The following is an 18,916-nucleotide window of genomic DNA, read 5'->3' on the forward strand; positions in this document are numbered from 1 at the left end:
GGGGGTGTGGGAAGGGGGGGTGGGGGGGCGGGGGAGGGGGTTGTTACCTGGAAGATGAAGCTGCTCCAGTTGCCGGGATCCATGGCGGAGGGAGGGAGGGAGGTGGCTCGAGCTCACCCTGGGGCGGGAGGAGGAGGAGGCGGCGGTGGGGGAGGGGGAACCCAGGGAGGAGGCGCGCGGGGCGGGCGGGAGGGGGGAAGGAGGAGGAGGGTGGGGGGAGCGGAGCACACTGCGCGCGGGGAGGGCGGGCGGGGGGCGCGAGGACACACAAGAGGCTGGAGCGGGCGCGAGCGCGAGCGCGCGCGAGGCCAGCGGGAGGGGGGAGGTACGAGAGGGGACTCTTGGCGGGAGGAGGGACGGGGGAGCCACCCAGCAGCCCGAGTCGCCCCAAGCGCGAGACCCCTGAGACGGCCGCTGATTGGCTGACGATGGCGCAGGTGGTGGGCGCGCGGGAGACAGGGCGGCTTCTCTCTCTCCCCCCCCTTCAAAGATTCCACCCCCCTTCTCTCTCCGCCAGCGGCCGTTATTTCGCGCGCACGCGCATAAAACCGCTGTCGTTGCTGAGCGGGAGAACAGGGGAGCGCGCGCCGGGGGTACGGATGGGGCGGGGCTAAACTGGAAGCGCGCGCCCGCCTAACGGTCGTCGTTCTGGGGCTTTAGCGCTAGATTTTTGTTTCCTTTCGGCCACCGTCCTTCCCCTCTCTCCATTCCAGCGGTTTATTTACAATGCTGCCCCGCTTCTTTCCTGTCTGGTCTTCCCAAAGATGGCGCCCAAAGAAGTTAAGCAGCGGAGCTTGTGGCCCATCCCAAGGGCAATTATACCCCTGGCCCCACCCCTGTAGTCCCAAGAATCAGACTGAAGCACCAGAATAAGAATTGTATTTACACGACTCGCAGTTATATGAGAATTAAAAAAAAGAGGCAAAATGAGAAAAGGAGCCTGCAGTCAGGAGGGGTCGCAGTGATGACGCGCGGCAAGACCCAAGATGTTCGCCTGCAACACAGGAGGGAAGGGGAGGGCAGCGTTAGAGCTGGGGGCTGGGCACAGGCCAGGGAGAGGAGGGGGCCAGGCTGGGGGCGGGGCACAGGCCAGGGAGAGGAGGGTCCAGGCTGTGGGCTCACCTTCAGGAATGACTCCATCTGTTTCCCGGATATGCCCTCCACGCGTTCCAGGTCCTCCACCTGGCAGGACGGCAGCGATGGGAAGGGGCCGAGGGAGGGTTGCCGCGCTTCCCCTCTGCAGCCCCAGACCGCCATCCCAGCCCGTGGTCGCGAGGCCATTACCTGGCTGAAGGGGCCGTGGAGCTCCCTCCAGCCCACGATGAGCTGGGCCTTCTTTTGGCCAATGCGCTGCAGGCTGCGCAGATCCCGGGCTGAGCCTTCGTTCAGCAAATCTAGTATTTTTTGGCGCCCATGGGCCAGTAGCTCTGGGTTGATCTGTAGCTCCCAGCAGTCCTCAGCCTTCTCCTCTGGCTCTGAGGCATCCAGGGACCCCAGCTATGAGGCAGGGGGAGGTGAGTGACAAACAGAGTTTGCTATTCAGCCCGTGGCAGCAAACTGCTTTAGACTCCTCTGCCAAGGATAGGAGCCTAACAGCAGCTACCTCCCTAGTCTCTTTCCCTCCAGTGTCTGTCCAAAAACCCTTCAATCCGGTCACCCTCTGGGCTGATTCTCATTTTATCTGACTTGTGAAAGAGTGGTGACTGTTGCTGTAAAGATAAATGAGTTAATGAATGGAAGGCATAGAGTAAGCTCTTAAATCTGCCTCATCTACAAAAATAAGCTCTTTCACTCCTAGGAAAGAACACAGAAGGTACTCAGTAAATGAAACCCATGCCCCCAACGTGTCATCTCAAGTTTTGGGGTAATTCTTCCAGTGTTGTTTCATTTTCTGAATGCTAAGGTCATAGTTCCCTAAGTGGGCTCTTAAGTTTGTAGAGAGTGGGACTCAGGCTACACAATGTACCTAGCAAGTAGCTACTGACTGAGGGGGAGAGCCATCAGGAAGAAAGGGACGTAACGGGTGTTGGACACCCTCTCCACTAGGTACCAACTGTATTCCGTCCTCAGTGCCCTGTGAAGTATCTCCATATTCAGAGGGTAAATAACTTGTAAATTCCTGATATTGTTTTGACTCCTTGGCCAGTGCTCTTTCCACCAGAGCTTACTACCCACCTTTTCCCCGCTCTACGTGTAGCTTAAGCCTCCAGCTGCTCTCACCTTTCTCTTCCGGCCTTTCTTCTTCAGGATATGGATCTCAGCGTTTGGGGATGCTGCCTGCTCCTGAACTGAAGGCAAGATTGTGAACCAGAGTCACGGCAGAGGCTACTACTTCTCACCCTCCCTGGTGGCCACTTGGTCCTCCCATTTCTGATTCCCTGGGTCGTTCCCCTCCATCCCAAGTTAACCTCTTCTGTTGTTTCCATGTGACCTTTCTTGTATTAGAAAGTAGTCTATTGTTAGTGCGTGGTAACATACTAAATGCCTGAGAACAGAACACCCAAGCTCTGTTCAGACTGTCCTCACCCCTTCCTGGGGTTGCACCGTAGTGGGGAGCACACAAATGACACGATGAAAGCTTCAAACACCTCTTCCCTTTGCACGCTCTGTTACCTGGCCCTCCTGGTCCCCACAGCCAAACTTACTCAGTTGTAGGGGCATCACCACAGCCTTTTTGAGGGGCTTAGCTACTGTGACTGTGCGGCGTGCAAGCGGTCGGAGCACTGCAGGAGAGGCGTTTTCTTTATCTTTTGGGTCCACAGCCTTCTGGGCCAAAACCTTGGCTTCCAGTTCTTTTTGCTTCATCTTAAGCCTCTATTGGAAAGGATCAAGAGGACACATGACCTAGAACCAACTTTCGGGCAGCTTGAAAGGTGGTGGATTAGGAAAGTGAGTACAGGGCTCTGAGGCCGTAGCCAGCAGGGCAAGGACCAAGGAGAGAAGCTACCGGGACACAACTGGAGCCCACTATCATGAAGGGCTTTCTAATGCTCAGGGATGCTCAGAAGTGGAACGGGCCCCCTGGCGAAACTTCATTTAAGCTGGTGTTAGGAATGACAAGATCTTACACTTGTTCCTTTTACCCGGATTTCCACCCCCTTCACCTCCTCATAGCTGATAATTATTTTCAAAGTCCAGCCATGTTAAGGACATGCAAGCAGAAGCTGAAGAACAGGGATTCCCTGTTAGGTAAAACCCGGATGCTGGCCCAGCCTTTCAGTGTCCTTCCCTATTTAAAGCTCCTCAGATTGCTTCTCAAGGCCAATAGGAATCCCAGCCCCCAGTTCCCCAACACTTACCTCAATCTCCAAATCCTTCTCTTCCATGGTCTTCATGAGCACCATCTGCTCTCGCCTAGGGGTGTTCAGCCCATGGGTTCCTTGGCTCCCCTGGGAGCCCAACAGACGGTCCAAGCTGAGGAGGCGCTCCAGCACAGCTGGGTCCATGCTACTTAGCTTCTGTAGGGGACTGAGCAGACAAAGGTCACTCCGTACCTACCTCTTCTCGCCCTCTCCACAGCAGCAGGGTTCCCTTCGTTATGCCTTAAATTGGTGTATTCTGTGGTTCCAGATCCTGCTGTTAAGTTGTTGGGTACCACTGAGCAAGTCATCCAGACTCTCTAGGTGCAGGGTCTTCATCAGGTGAATGGGGATTTGCCTAGGTAACTTCTCAGGAGATCCGAAGAGAACAAGTACTTAATGAACACCGGAGTTAAGTGTTCAGGCTCTAAGACACTGCCCTGCCATAAAGGCACTCACAGTCTAATGGGAAAGAAGAGACTGTGATAAGGTGACAGCAAGAGCTGTGTGCCGGTTTATTTGGAGCAGCAGCTGGGGAAAGATTCACAGAGGAAGTCATCTTCATGCAGGGCTTTGAAAGCCACTGCAGACCTCAAATGCCAAGTCTTGTTCCCATGGGCAGCAGGAAAGGCATAATGGAGCTGAGTCCTGACTTAATCCGAGCATGATAATGCCTAACACATTTTTTCCTTCTGTCTGGAATTTTTTCCCTCACAATTATCATTCAAAAGTCAGTTTGATACCACCTTTCCCATAAAACCCAGCCTGACAGTATCTTCTTTCCTATCCTGTGAACTAGCTCCTCAAGGACAGGGACTGCCCTGTTCTTTATGTGCAAGAGCCTAGGAAGAACAGGATCAGAAAACACGGGCAAGTACTAGAAGTCCTTTCTTTCTTCCTGGCGCTCACGGCAGCAGCTCCTCCTTCCTTACTGCACCCTGTACTACCTACCCTCCCTCATATGCTGATGTTCTAGCCTTCTTTCCTTTAGACTCTGAGGTCAAGGTCTGACTAGGTGATGCGCCCCATCTCTGAGCTTACCCAGGGTGCCTATCTGGCAGAGGCTTTGCCCATTCACATGTGCAGGGGCGTATGTTTCTCTGAATTTGTGCACATAGGACAGGGGACTGCTGACAAATAGCTCGAGAAACACAAAATTGAGATGGGGCTTGCAGCAAGCAAACACCCTGTTCCATATGCCATCCCCCCTCAACTACAGTAGCCTCCCCAGGGAGGGTATGTACTAATCCTTGGCCTCCTCAGGTCACCCCCGTTCACGAGTCTGCAGACTTACAGTTTAGAGAATCTTTACTTGGGGTTGGGTAGAAACCGGGCAAAGGTAAATCTGTAACTGGCTCCCTAGAATTATTGGGGGGACCAGGTGGCCAGCCACAGAAAGCCAGGCAAGACCACTAAACAGCAGTGACCTAAGGATTTGTGCAGAATAGGCCATGAGGTGGGGCCATCAGAACCAGGGAGACTGGCCACACACAGCAGGGACGCAGCGACTCTGGACTGAGGTTAGAAGCAAAGTTAGATAGCAACTGGCTCCTTGTAGAGTCCTGGAGGCACTGGCCTAGATCTAACGCAGAGACTGAGAGGTCTGAGGGAGACATGGCTCTTCATCTCTTCCTTGTCTCTCTGCTTTGTGCTTATCCTCTAGACCTGAAAGACCGGATCCAGATTACTCCTAGAACCAGAAGTAGCTGCCCCCACATGTGAGGTTTTGCTGACTGCCTAAAGGAGTTGGAAAATGGAAAAAAAGGGGCTAGGAACTCAAGGAGCCTTCCTTCAGGCCCCTGGCAGCAGCGCCAAGGACAGAGATTGATCTTAGCACTTCAGTGAATTCAGTAGAGTAGGATTTGGGGTGAATACAATGAGGAGCAAGTTCACAGGCAGAACCCAGTACTGCCCTGCACCCAACCCAGACCCAAGAGAAGAGGGAATATACCCAAGGCCCCTCCCACTTTGCTCACCTGAGTTTCTGAGAGGCAGAGGCTGGAGCTGCTGTGGGCTCAGGACTCCCAATCTCCTCTTCCTCCGGGCCTCGGGCTCTCTTTGCCTCTGATGGGCCTAGCAGTTCTTTCTGAGATGGTTTGACGGGTGCCAAGACTAGGAAAGATGGGGGACAGGGAGGGTCAGCCTTTATGCTGATGCTTGGCAGAGTCAGCAAACTCCTCAGCTGTCCAGATCTGGCTTTTCCACTCTTGCCAACCCCAGTCCTCACCTCGAAGCTGCAGACTCTCATTGGTAAAAGGCCGGTTGATCACCTCCTTGGACCTGGCAGCGAAGTTGAGCGCAGAGACTGTATCTAGATAGAAGCGTCTCTCGGGGGCAATGTTGGCAATGAGGATGCTGTGGGCCGAGCCACCCAGAGAATCCTGAGGGATGGGGATTGGGCAGGATAGGTGGATCAGGAGCAACACATTTGCATTCCCTTTTTTTTTTTTTTAATGTTTATTTATTTTGAGAGAAAGAGAGTGCAAGCAGGGCAGGGCAGAGAGAGACGGAGAGAATCCCAAGCAGGCTCTGCTGTTGTCAGCGGGGCTCAATCCCAGGTACTGTGAGATCAAGAGTTGGAGGCTCAACCAACTGAGCCACCCAGGCACCCACCCCCCCAACGTTTTCATTCCTTCACTGCTGTTCCCCCCTTCCCAGCACACCTGAGAACCTCCTTCTCCAGCCCCCTTTCACCCTGAGTGGGTGGCCTAACCTGCAACAGGCGAGTGAGCTTGCTGTCTCGGTAAGGCACACGAGGGAGGCCCTGGTTCAGTGCATCCACCACCTTGCCCAGTACAAAGAGGGAGGAGTTGATAGCTCCGCTTTCCTTCAACCGCAGACCCTTGTTACCCGTACGCCGGTTGTCCTCTGAGCCAGCCAAGTCAATCAGGTAGAGCTTACCCTCCCGCTGGCGGAACGGGGCCAGACGTTCCCGCTGATCCACCTGGGGTTAAGAGCAAGGGCTCCCAACTTAGTTCAGGTTCTAGGGGCTTCCCGGGTCCTCACCCTGTCAACAGGCCTCACCTTAACCAGGAGCACAGCGTGACTGCGGGAGGAGCGCTGGTTGAGCCGGGTGGCTCCTACAGTCCGGTTTCTACTGGCTGGCAGGAAGTGCCGCTCAAAATCAGCAAAGCTAGTGATGGGCTTCTGCGTGAGGCCTGGAATCAGGATGTTCCCTCGACCATCTTCTCGGATCACCAGGTCTCCTGATGCAGAGTTCAAGAGGTCTAATACCTGTTGGAAGTGTAAGAGGTAGGGCCAGTTCTGCACACACAGGCTGCTCACTACCTGGGCATCAGTCTCCTTTTTTCTCCTGGGCTGTCAGAGCTGTACCATCTGCGACCTCAACCTCTGTTCTTCTAGGTCTTGCCTCCTTGCTGGAGTAGAGCTTCATGCTTAAGAACGTTTGATTTTTGTCTCTTTCCTCCCCAATCACAGTTGGGGGGGTGCTCACCTTTTCCTGGTAGATCTCTAAGTAGGACATCATGACAGAGAGAGCCCATGGCCGGCCCTCGCCGCCCTCCTCTCTTGTGAGCTGCAGGAGGTCCACGAGAGCCCGGGGAATCACTCCAGGTTGCTCTGGGCTGCCCAGCATTGTGTGCGTCTTCCCTGGGGACAGAGTGGAGATTGCTGTGAGATCTTCTTCCCCACTCTGAAGCCCTTTCTGACCCATGGCTGTTCCCTATCTGGCTCCCTCACCTGCTCCTGTGGGCCCATAGGCAAGCACACTGGCATTCTGCCCTTCCAGCAAGTGCCTCAGGATGGGCTGCACTGATCCCCCATAGATGTCCTGCTGCGAGCTCCTCTCTCCATAGAAGGCGTCAAACCTGCAGGCAGGAGAAATAGAGGGAGTCAGCGGAGGGTTCCATTCGCATCCAGACTTAGAGGGTAATACTAGCCACGGATTTAGAAGAGTCTCTCTCCCTTTTCTTGCATAAAGACCTTAGAAAGCACCCACTGAACACCTGGCTTGTTCCTGGCCCTGTACCGGTGTTAGAAATACAAAGATGAATCTGATGCCCTGATCTTGGGAGTTCTGTAGTCCGGTGGAATAGAAAGATACACATACTTTGTCGTGACTCAGGAAACGAAGAAGAGGACATACTAGAAAGAGTAAGTGATTCTGCTTAAGCAAAGAGGATTTTGCTAGAGAGAAAAGAGAAAGATATTCCACATATCAAAAATAGCATACAGAGGTGTCTGGGTGGCTAAGTTAAGTGCCCGACTTAAACAAAATTTTTTTTTTTTGAGAGACAGAGAGAGACAGAGTGTGAGTGGGGTAGGTGGCAGAGAGAGACCAGAGACAGAGAGAGAGAGAGAATCTGAAGCAGGCTCTAGGCTCTGAGCTGTCAGTGCAGAGGCCGATGCAGGGCCCAAACCCTGACCTGAGCCAAAGTTGGACACCCAACCGACTGAGCCATCCAGACGCCCCAGTGTCCGACTCTTGATTTCGGCTTAGGCTGTGATCTTCACAATTCAGATCTCACTGACAGCGAGGGAGCCTGCTTGGGATTCTCTGTCTCTCCTCTCTCTGACCCTTCCACACTTGCATTCTATCAAAATAAACAAACATTAATAAAACTTTAAAAGGCATGGTGTGAAAGGGCAGGGCTTCCTGATCTTTTCCCCAACACAGGAGATCTAGGAAGCAGGAATTGTAAATCGTAATGGAGCCGAGGATGCTGCTTCTGACCAGAAGAGACTCCACTCACCTGCAGTCTACTCTCTAAACTCTGGTAGAGAAGCTGTGGCTGAGGCCACAGCAGAGATTAGTGTTTTAAGTGGAGTGTAGCCTGTGCTGGGGGGAATGAGGCTGGAATGAAACAAGTCAAATTGCCAAGGGCCTAGAATGAGGTTGTCAAACTTCTTCTGTAAAGAGCCGGATAATATATATTTTAGGCTCCGTGAGCTTTATGATTCCTTTTGTAGCTATTCACCTGTGTCGTTATAGTCAAAGCAGCCATAGACAATATGCAAATAAACAAGTGTGGTTCTGTTCCAATAAACCTTTTACTATAAAGAAAAAAAAAGACTCCTGGTCAGATCTGACCTGCAGGCCATAGTTTGCCACCTCCTGGCATAGAATGACAGGCCAAAGAGCCTCAACTTTCTACCTCCAGTGGGGCTTTTGTTTTTAAAAATTTTAATGTTTATTTTTGAGAGAGAGAGAGGGAGACACAGAGAGAGGGAGACACAGAATCTGAAGCAGGCTCCAGGCTGAGCTCTAAGCACAGAACCCGATGCAGGGCTCAAACTCACGAATGGGGAGATCATGACCTGAGCTGAAGTCAGATGCTCAACCTACTGAGACACCCAGGAACTCCTCGAGTGGGATTTTAAAGTAGCTTCCCTTGTGAGTTCTGTCCCCAAATCTGGATGGTCTTCTGTCTCACCCACTCAGCTGCAGCCTAGGCCAGCTGGCTGGTCTATGTTCCTCCCACCCTACCCACACCTCCCCGATTCTGGCTGGGGTTCCCCCGGTCACATTTGCTACTCCTTCCCCACTTTGTGCCCGTTTCCCCCATGAGATTGTGAACAGTAATGGAAGTCTGGTTCAGCCTCCAATCGTTCCCCAAGTATCCTACAGAAGACTGGTCACAAGTGGGCACCCATGAACATTTCTGAAACACCAAATGAAACCGTGTTAAGGAAGGTGGAAGGATCCTAAAAAGGCACATCTGAGAAGCTGTCTGTGCAAGTGATAATGTGAGCTAGGAGAGAAGAGAGGGACAGGAGGGAAGAATGTCCTGAACCTTACTGGTATTTGAGAGTCTCCTGGTGGTTCCTCCAGTTGGCAATCTCTAGTGAACAGCTGTCCAGGCCCCGCACACAAGGGGGATCATCTGCTCCAGCTGTCCCATCCACAAATGGTCGCAGCCTCACAGCCACCCTTACTCGGGCTGGAGGTGGGCGCCGGCTGGCCCCCACCTTGCTTAGCCGACAGCGACCAGCTCCTAGAGGAGAGAAGGGAAGTTTTCAGGCACGAAATACGGGCGTACCCAGGAAGCTGCAAGGGCCAGCTTTGCTGAGAGGTAACGAGTCTCACGGGAAGAGATACTTGATGTGGCTGAGCTCTGATGGACAAATAGCGGCTTGCCCAGCATTCCAGGCAGAAAGAATGGCGTATGCAAAAGCATGGTGGTGTGAAAGCATGAGCCCCTGGAGAACTGGTGAGGCAGGTCTGGGCCTCTGTGTTCCCTTAGCGAGGATGAGCAGGGAAGCAGGATGGAAGACAAAGAAGAATCAGATACATGATCCCTGGAGGAGTACGGTGAGGGGGGCGGTTGGAAGAGAGAGATTACATACAGGTCAGAGATTGCAAACCACTATCACATACTTAGCAAACATTAGCATTTATTAGGCACTGTCTACATGCCCGGCACACTTTAATCCTCACAGTGTCCCTGAGGTAGGTTCTCTTAATGCCGTTTACCAATGAAAAGGTTTATGGGGATGCAGCAGCTTTTCTGAGCACCTCAGGATTTTACACCTGGGGCCTCATGACCATCGCACCTTGTTTTATAGCCTATATTTTGTCTTTTTGTGCCTCAAAAGAAGAATAAGCAGAGCCTGAAAACAAAACAAAACCCCAGCATCTTAAGTAGACTGAGACCCACATAACCTTGACAGAGCGTCAGGGAAGATGGACTGGAAGCTAAGGTGGTGGGGACACCATGGGAGGGCCAGGGGCCACAGCTCATTTCAGGGAAACTCCACCCTGACTGTACTGTAGGTGACCCCAAACTTGGCCCCAGTTCCCTCCTTGCTCTACAAATAAATCCAGTGGGGAGTAGACTGTCATGTTTACACAAATAACCTGGAAGCTCTTGTTACAATGCAGACTTCACTTCAGTCCCTGGAAGGATGCCTGATTTCTAACAAACTGCCAGATGATGTGGACGGCTGGTGGTAGGACATGCTTTGGACTGGCAAGGTGTAGACCACCAACTTACAGGGTTGCTGTGAGGATTAAAAGAGTTGACATTTGCCCCCCTCCCAAAACCAATGAACTGCCTGACTCTTCTGTGCTTCCTTTTCTTACCTGAGGTTTACCACATCCACTTACCTGTACGTGTGTGTTGCATACACAAAACTATTAATGATGGTTTTCTCCTGTTGGGAATTATGTGAGTTTCTTTTGTTACTCAGTTCTGAGATGCTCTAATGTTTGCATTAAATAAATAAATAACACTGTGGACAAACACCTTTGTTTGGAAGGGATATGGTTGAGAGGCAGCCCAGTCCCTTTCTGCTCCAGCTCAGTTTGCAAAAGGCATTAACATGCAGTCCTTCTCTGTTGTAAGCTCCCTAAATGTTTAGGTTGCTTCCAATAAATTAAATTTAAGTCATTAAAAAAAAGATTATAAATATTTTTATCAGAAAACACAGATAAAACTCTTGTTAAAACAGCCTGTTTTTGAGGGGGGCGCCTGGGTGGCTCGTCGTCATCCAACTCTTGATCTCAGCTCAGGCCCTGATCTCAGCGTCATAAATTCAAGCCCCATGATGGGCTCCGTGCTGGGCATGAAGCCTACTTGAAAAGAAAAGAAAAGAAAAGCCTGTGTGGGGTGTCTGGCTGGCTCAGTCAGTAGAACAAGCAACTCTTGATCCTGGGGTGGTAAGTTCGCACCCCACACTGGGTGTGGGTAGAGACTAAAAAAAAAAAAATTAAAAATTTAACAACAAAGAGCCTCCTTATATTCGTGAGGATTGAATGGGCTGAAAAATATGAGTAGGGCATTTCTCTATTTTATATGTTGGAGGATACCACACGGTACCTCACAGCTAACAGCAGAATTCTAACCTAGATCTCTTCACCTCCAAAAATCTGCTTTCAGGGAGGACACCATAGTGCCTATTATTGGGAACGTTCTTGGCATCTCTGACTCTCTCCCTTTTGTTGTGGTAGCAGCTTGTTGTCAGGGCCACAGGCCTCAGAGAAGGCAAGAAGCTGGTACGTGTGATCAACACAGCAAGAGCAAGATGCAAAGGTGGACAGACTACCTCTGCTGAGCCTCTTACACATAAGCCATGCCCATAAGCGATGGCCTACAAAACCTGGGCTTCTGCTCCCTCATCGGACAAATGAAGCCAGTGATAGTACTTCTCACTCTGTGGTTTACAGGCACTTGGGCATCTAGTTTCCCCTTGATCCTCCGGAATCCTGAAAGTCCGCAGCAAGTCAAGAGAAACCTGCAGATGCACCCACGCAGATGAGAAAACTGAGGTGCAGAGAGGTTCACTGACTTGTCAGAAATGCGTGCAGGGGCCTCTCCTTGACTATCTTTCCCAGGGTTTGGGGGAGAACAGAGAAAGTTGGCAGATACAGACACATTTAAGGAGGTTTAAGGGGAAGGGGAAGTCTGTGGTGATGTACTTGGGTCAGACAGAGCTGAATTCCAATTCTAGCTCTAACACTTGTTAGCTTGTGACCTTGGGCGAGGGACTTCACATCCAGGTGCTCTGGGTTTCTTTGTCTATAAAATGGGGTGGGGTGGGCCTTGGGGAGGCTTAATGAATTAAAAGAAGTAACATGTAAAATACCAACACAGTAACCATCACACAGGAAGTAGGTTCATTATTCAACGTAAGATGGCCTGGGTTCAAATCCCAGCTCTGCCACTTACAAGTAAAGGGTTACATAATGGTCTATTCCTGTGCCTCAGTTTCCACACTTATAAAATGGGAATAAATGTAAATACCTACTAGCTGGGTTGTTAAGGCAATAAATAAGGTTAATTCATGTGAAAGCGCTCAGAATCACATTTGGTACATTGGTAAAAGCCCTAATAAGTGTTCTATTTTATACTCACCTTTCATTTTCCAAATAGCATAAAGAGCTGGCTAGGGGCGACTGGGTGGCTCAGTCGGTTAAGCCTCTGGCTTTGGCTCAGGTCAGATCTCACGTTCGTGGGTTCGAGCCCCGAGTCAGGCTCTGTGCTGACAGCTAGCTCAGAGCCTGGAGCCTGCTTCCGGTTCTGTGTCTCCCTCTCTCTCTGACCCTCCCCCTCTCATACTCTGTCTCTCTCTGTATCAAAAATAAATAAAACATTTAAAAAAATTAAAAAAAAAAAGAGCTGGCTAATTTGCCTGTGGTCAAGCTATGTAGTGACAGAGCTTCAAATGAAAGTCTGACTCTGAAGTTCATTATAGGAATCTCTAGACTTTCTTGGTGCCTCATCTTTGTATCCCCATGGGACTTGGAGTCAGAGACAAGGTCCACCTACCTAGCAGTTGTGTGAGCTTGTGAAGTCTTCACCTTTTCAAGCCTCAGTTTTTCTTTATAAAGTAACAGCACCATAAGATTGTGAGAAGTCAAAGAAAGAATGTGCATACAATGTTTAGCACAGTGGGTGGCAGCAGGTGCTCAGTAAACGTCAGCCACTGTTATTATCACAGTCTTTTCCTTATTTACTCTTGCTATCAGCACTCCTCCAGGGAGCAATTCACTTCTGCCCTCACCATTCAGCATCGTCACTAATGACCTCCCTACTGCTTGCTACATGCAGTGGACATGCCCGGTCCCCATCCTATTTGACCCCCCAGTAAGATCTGACACCCTCTATCTGCTTTCCTTTGAGAAATATACTTTCCCCTAGTTTTCATGCCAGAGAGTTGAGCTCTCTGCTCACTCCTTCTAAGTTTCTGCCAATCTTAAATGTTTGTCCTAGGCTCCTTCTATCCTTTATCTAGCCCAAGGTCACTCAACTTTGGCCGTAACATTTTGGGCTGTATAATTCTTTGTAGTGGGGTTGTCCTGTGTACTGTAGGATGTCTAGTACATATATACTAAACACACATGCCAGTAGCATTCCGTGCAACCCCTCCCTACTTTAACATGGTTCAAAGGTACTTCACACCCCACCCTTCCTAAATGAACCCTTCTCCATCTCTCCCTTGCCACCTGGTCCTCCTATGCTCTCTAATGTAAATGAATGGAACCAACCCCAAAGACAGGAGTCTTCCTTAACTCCAGCTTCCCTCGCGCCTTCAATAACATGTCAATTCTGCCTTTTTAGAGGAGTCCACTTCTCTCCATCCCCATTGCACAATCTTTGCGAAGGCAGCCATTATCTCAACAGTCTCCCGCATTGGTCTCCGTGCCTCCAGTCGCTCTCTTCCTGCTTCCACCCTTCTTTCCTCCCTCCCTCCCTTGCACCCTAAATTCTCAGCCACATGACCTTCCTTCAGGTTCCTACAACATGTCCCATTCTCCCATACCTTTGGGCCCTTGCACATTCTATCCTCTCTCCCTGGATCATCTTCTTTCTCACTACCACTCCCCCATGTGACTGAGGTAAATACACCTTACTTCCTCTTAAAAAACCTTCTTTTGTAAAACTACTGCCCCACTAAGTTGTATCCATGGCTCTCTGGCTCCTCCGTCCAAGGACTCATCACACTCCACTGTATCTGCAGGTCTGTCTTTCTGCTCCATCTAACTGTGACCTCGGTGACAAGTCTTACTCTGATCACCTTCATATCCCCAGTGCCTGGCACAGAGTATTTCTCAATTTGTTGCTGAACAAATTAAGTTTTGGTGAATGAACATGAAGTATTGGCTAGTTTTGGTTCCTGTTTTCTTCATAAAAGCGGCTCACTGCCATTCCTGTCCCAAAGCTCACAGTCCAATGGAGAAGGAAAGGAGAGGCACATGTATACAACTGCTTATAGTACAAGAGTCTATCCCTTTCATCATAAAAGCAACTTTAACGTTGGGCAAGGCTAGCACTTCTTTCTTCTATTTTCCTCCCTCCCACAATTCCCCAATTTCATTTGGTTGAACTCTTATTGATGAGGAAATTGAGCCAAAGACACCGTTGCTGGCCTCTTTAAACAGCATAAATAAATTACTTGGTGGTCTTTTCATCCAGCAAAGGCCTGGCAAACTCCTATCCAACTTTTGAAACCCACTTCAAATACCACTTCCTTCATCAGGTCCTCCCAGAATATCCAAAGGGTTTACTTACTTCAGATTTTGCACTCTCTATAGACAGCGCTCACTGCTTTTCATGATAGCATATATTTACATGATTAGCTACTGAAACAGATTATAAGCTCACCTGGGGAAGGGTCAATATTCATTCAAGCCTTTTTACCATCTCTACTATGTACTGGACACAGTGGGAGTCCAAAAAGTGAGAAGAGGGAGGCTGTGCTCCAAAAGCAGGAATATCATGTGCTTGGGCATAATGGTTAAGAACAGAGGCTTTTAGAGTAGGGCTGCCTGAGTGAAAATTCAGACCCCAATATTTACTAGTTGTGTTAACTTCGAGCAAGCTACTTAACCCATCTGTGCCTCAGTTTTCTCACCTGTAGGGCAGGACAATAAGGCCAGCCACCTCACAGTATTGTGTAGCAACTAAATGATCCATCACCACCAAGTGCTTGTGCCTGTGCCTGTGCCTGGCACCTAGCAAGAGCTCAACATGTGTTTGACATTCGGCTAGATATCTTTGTTTCTCCCTGGGGCCTGACAAGCCGCAGGGGACTCAAATCAATTACTATGATCCATAGTCAACGACCAGAATTCAGTGGAGAGGAAGGGCGCAGAGACCTATGTAAACAAATATTCGCATACAAGATTCATAATGTCTCAACAGTCTTTCCAACCTTAAAATAGCACTGACTTTCATGACTAGAGCGGAAGGGAACAATCCTTTATTTCTCTTATCTGTGATATGGGCACATCTTATGCTGTCAACTCAAAGGCAGCCGCCGTCTCGGCCTGCCCTCCAGCATCTCCCAGGGATCTCAGCTCACCCAAACAGCACGTCATACACGGAACCCTCCCCCGCAAAATGTGCATCCAGCTCCTTTCGTTTTGTCCCTACGCTCAGCGACTGCTCCTCTTCGCTCGCTTACTCACGTCGTCTCCCGAGATGGGGTCACTGTCCCCAATCTACAAAGAAACTGAAGCTCACAGAGGTAAAGTGCGCTAGGCTCAAAGCAAACTCCAGTATCGGAACCGGATGTTTTAACACGGTCAACTGACCCGCACGGAGAGCTGGAAACAAGTGAGATGGAAAGAGCGACATGGGCTGGCCAGCTCGGGACTCCCATCTTCCCCTCCCCACCCCTGCGCCATTTCGGCCTCTCCCAGACAACCCGCGGAACCCGGACCGTCCGAACCGCGGACTCCGGCACATTACTCCACCAGGCTCCAGACTTCGGCACCCCGGCCGGGCCAGGCTCGCGTACCTGAGACCGCCGCCGCCATCTCGCGTCGCCTCAGCTGCGCGGTACCCCCCGCGTCCATTCCGCTCCCTCCGTTGGCCCGCCTCTCCCATTCGAATTTCCCGGTGCCCCGCCCCCTGTACTGGTCTCTACCAATCACGGCTACTCGCCGCCGGAAGCCCCTGCTGGTGGTTCGCAACGATCCCGCCCCCTAGGGCTCGCCTCAGGTCCTGCAAGAAAAGGTCTACCGGCGGAGTACGCATGCTCGCAGGATGGCTACCGAGCTGTAGGCACCCGGGCGCGCGCTCTGGCTTGAACTCCGCGCCTGAGGCTTGGGCGTTGGTGGCCGTCGGAGGAGCTGCGGTGCGCCGCTGGGCACTGGACTCTCTGTACCGTCTGGCTTTCGGGTTTTGAGGCCTAGATTTGCGTAAGTGCAGACTTTTCGCCTCTTGTTTCTCCTTCAACCATGAATTTTGGTACGAATCAAGTCGACAGTGATCGAAGGCACTTAATCGATTTACCCCCAAATTTCTGAATAGAGTACAATTTTCGCTGTTTTAGTGGGAGAAGAGATGATTATATGATAAAGGGAGACGTGCGTGGAGACGGGTTATTCAGTTTCACTGTCTGCGGTTTCTTGGCTTGTTTCGCACCCTGTGGGGCGGGGGTCGTATTGTGGGTTCTCGGACTTGAACTTAGTGCCAGTCGACGGTACTTTACCGTCTGGTCACTTCTGTAGGCCTAGAACACGCTGTGTGAATTGTAGACAGTCACGTTGCACTTCCCTCTTGCTGAGCCCAAATCATCATACAGGTGAAAGTTCTTCTCTTTTGTCAAATCTACGCGGGGGAGACCAGCTCTGATGTTCCTTGCTTTGTAACTCAATACATCGGAGTGAGGCTTAAAGACATGTTCAGTCTGTACCTTGTCGACTTCATTCAGGTTGGGTTCAACCCAATGTCCTAGGGATTCAGCCATCTGTGAAGTCCGTGTTCTTTCTGGAAGCTTAACCAGGGATGAATGTCCCATCTTTGAGCTCCTGACAGGGCCCTGGTTTAGACATGTCTAGCCTATTAAACAAAACAAATATTAGACCAGTGGTTCTCAATTTTTTTGGCCTTGGAATTCTTTACATTACAAAAATGAGGCCTCAGGGACTCCTGGCTGTCTCTGTAAGTATAGAGCCTGCAACGCTTGATCTCGGAGTTGTAAATGTCAGCCGCAGGGTGGGTGTAGCGATTACTTAAAAATAATTTAAAAATCGTTTTAAAAATTGAGGCCCCAGAGATCTTTTGTTTATGTGGATTGTGCCTTCATAGTTGCTGTATTAGAAATTAAAACAGGGGTGCCTGCATGTCTCCACTCCGGCGGTGAAGCTTGCAACTCTTGATTTCAGCTCAGGTCATGATCTCATTTAGTCGGTTTGAGCCTCGAATGGGGCTAACAGCGTGGAGCCTGCTTGGGATTCTCTCACTCCTCCCTCTTTCTCTGCTCTTACCCTGCTTGCTCTCTCTCTCTCTCTCAAAATCAGTAAACATTAATAATTAAATTAAAAATAAATAAATAAAATCTTAAAGGATCACGTGGGAGGCTCAGTCGGTTAAGCATCCGACTTCAGCTTAGGTCATGACCTTCCTTTTTTTTTTTCTTAAATTTTTTTTAACGTTTATTTATTTTTGAGAGACAGAGAGAGACAGAGCATGAGCCGGGGAGGGGCCGAGAGAGAGGGAGACACAGAATCTGAAGCAGGCTCCAGGTTCCAATCTGTTAGCACTTAGACGCTTAACCAACAGAGCCACCAGGTGCCCCTGGTCGTGACCTTCCAGTTCACAAGTTTAGCCCCCAGTAAGTTCTGTGCTGAAAGCTGGAGCCTGCTTTGGATTCTGTCTCCCTCGATCACTCTACTCCTTCTCCACCCATGCTCCTGTGCATGCTGTCACTCGAAAATAAAGCATTTAAATTAATAAAATATTTTTAAAAATCTATGTATATATGTACGTATGTCTCCTGCTGCTTTTCCTCTGGAAGAATCTGACTAGTAACAGCAGGTAACTTTACTTATGTAACCAAACGAGTCAAGGTTGGGTATTTCTTCCCTCAAATTTTACTCCATACCCCCTCCCTCTACAAACGAACCTGTGTACCTTCACTCATCTCTGCTTTCTTCTTTCTTAAAGTTCCTGCCCCAACATCTATATAACACGTCCTCCCCAATCTCCTGGGAAACCTTGTTCCTTCAGTTACCTCCTCTTTCCTGAGTCCTCAGCCTCTTCCTCTCTCTGACTCCTTCTTCATTATATAACATGCTCATTTTGCTTACATCCCCCATAACCCTGACCAGCCTATTTTCTGGCTTTCTGGAGCCAGGCTCCTCGGCATAGTCCCCTCTTGCTTGCCTGTATTTCCTCGTTTCCCATTCATTCCTTGGCCAGCTGCAGCCTGGTTCCAGCTTCACCTGGTCCACTGGAGCTTTGGGGGGGGGATTATGCATGACCTTGTGATTGCCAAAGCCAAAGAAACTGAGGTCTGTCTTTTTCTTGATTGAGTGGCAGTAACCGTTCCATGAAATTTCTCTCTTGCCTCTCAGTGCATCACTCCATGTCTCCTTTGCTCCCGGCCCCTCCGGTCTCTTTCTCACTAACCAGTTTCCCTTTGGTGTCCTCCAGTCCTCTGACTCCAGCCTTCTTCTCATTTTATATGCCCAGAGTTCTTCCAGGTGACTTCGTCCACTTCCAACACTGGAACTCCAATGTCTCTGTGCTTATGACTCCTGAATTTAGGCTGTACCTGAAACCTGGATCAAAGCCTTTATTGCTAAATACCCCTCTGTTTAATGTTGGGTCTCCATCAGGCATCAAAATGCAGCAGGTCCTTGGGGTGTCTGGGTGGCTCAGTCAGTTAAGAATACGACTCTTGATTTCGGCTTAGGTTTGTGAGATCGAGCCTTGCCTTGGGCTCTGCACTGGTAGCGTGGAGCCTGCTGAGGATTCTCTCTTTCTGCCTCTTCCCCACTAGTGTGCTCTCTTTCTCTCTCTTCCTTCCTCTCAAATTAAATAAGCATTTTTTAAAAATGCACCAGGTCCACAAGCTAATTTCTGCTTCTGTAGTCCTCACCTTAGAGAGGATCTCACTCTTCCCAGTGGCCCATACCAGATGGGGTAGTTCTTCTCCACTCTTCTCTTTCACTCACCTTCATGCGCTCATTCATTAAGCTCTTCTGAGTCTCCTCTCCCTCTCTTTTGTCCTCACATTACTGCCTTTGTTCAGACATCCATCATTTCTGATCCAGACCTAGTCTCTTAACTATGATCTCATCCTGCGTCACCTTCAATCCATTTTCCCCAATTATACCAGAAAAAGTGATTTTCTTATAAGTCCTTATATTGTCCCCTGGGCAAAAGTTTGGTTCAGTGGCTTCCTGTGACCTATAAAATAACCTT

At 50.0% G+C, this 18,916-nt stretch overlaps 1 protein-coding gene and 1 long non-coding RNA gene across 2 annotated transcripts in view; one reads left to right on the plus strand and one right to left on the minus strand.

Annotated features, from left to right (window-relative positions):
- Positions 1–862: 862 nt before the first annotated feature.
- KIF22 (kinesin family member 22) lies at positions 863–15,576 on the minus strand. The gene is made up of 14 exons (XM_029946146.1): positions 15,501–15,576; positions 9,058–9,253; positions 6,999–7,126; positions 6,754–6,908; positions 6,324–6,533; positions 6,013–6,243; positions 5,527–5,680; positions 5,276–5,411; positions 3,300–3,468; positions 2,646–2,814; positions 2,221–2,288; positions 1,285–1,497; positions 1,123–1,182; positions 863–994 (listed from the first exon to the last, which is right to left on the minus strand). The coding sequence occupies exons 1-14, from the start codon at positions 15,556–15,558 to the stop codon at positions 947–949; spliced, it is 1,995 nt and encodes a 664-aa protein (XP_029802006.1). The 5' UTR covers positions 15,559–15,576; the 3' UTR covers positions 863–946.
- Positions 15,577–15,726: 150 nt separating this feature from the next.
- The window catches only part of LOC115298954, a 12,020-nt gene continuing 8,830 nt past the window's right edge, over positions 15,727–18,916 (plus strand). Inside the window, exon 1 of the long non-coding RNA XR_003911910.1 lies at positions 15,727–15,903. This is a non-coding gene — a long non-coding RNA (uncharacterized LOC115298954). The remainder of the gene's footprint in view (positions 15,904–18,916) is intronic.

The sequence above is a fragment of the Suricata suricatta genome, chromosome 8 (genome assembly GCF_006229205.1).
Source record: "Suricata suricatta isolate VVHF042 chromosome 8, meerkat_22Aug2017_6uvM2_HiC, whole genome shotgun sequence".
In the NCBI taxonomy this organism is placed as follows: domain Eukaryota; kingdom Metazoa; phylum Chordata; class Mammalia; order Carnivora; family Herpestidae; genus Suricata; species Suricata suricatta.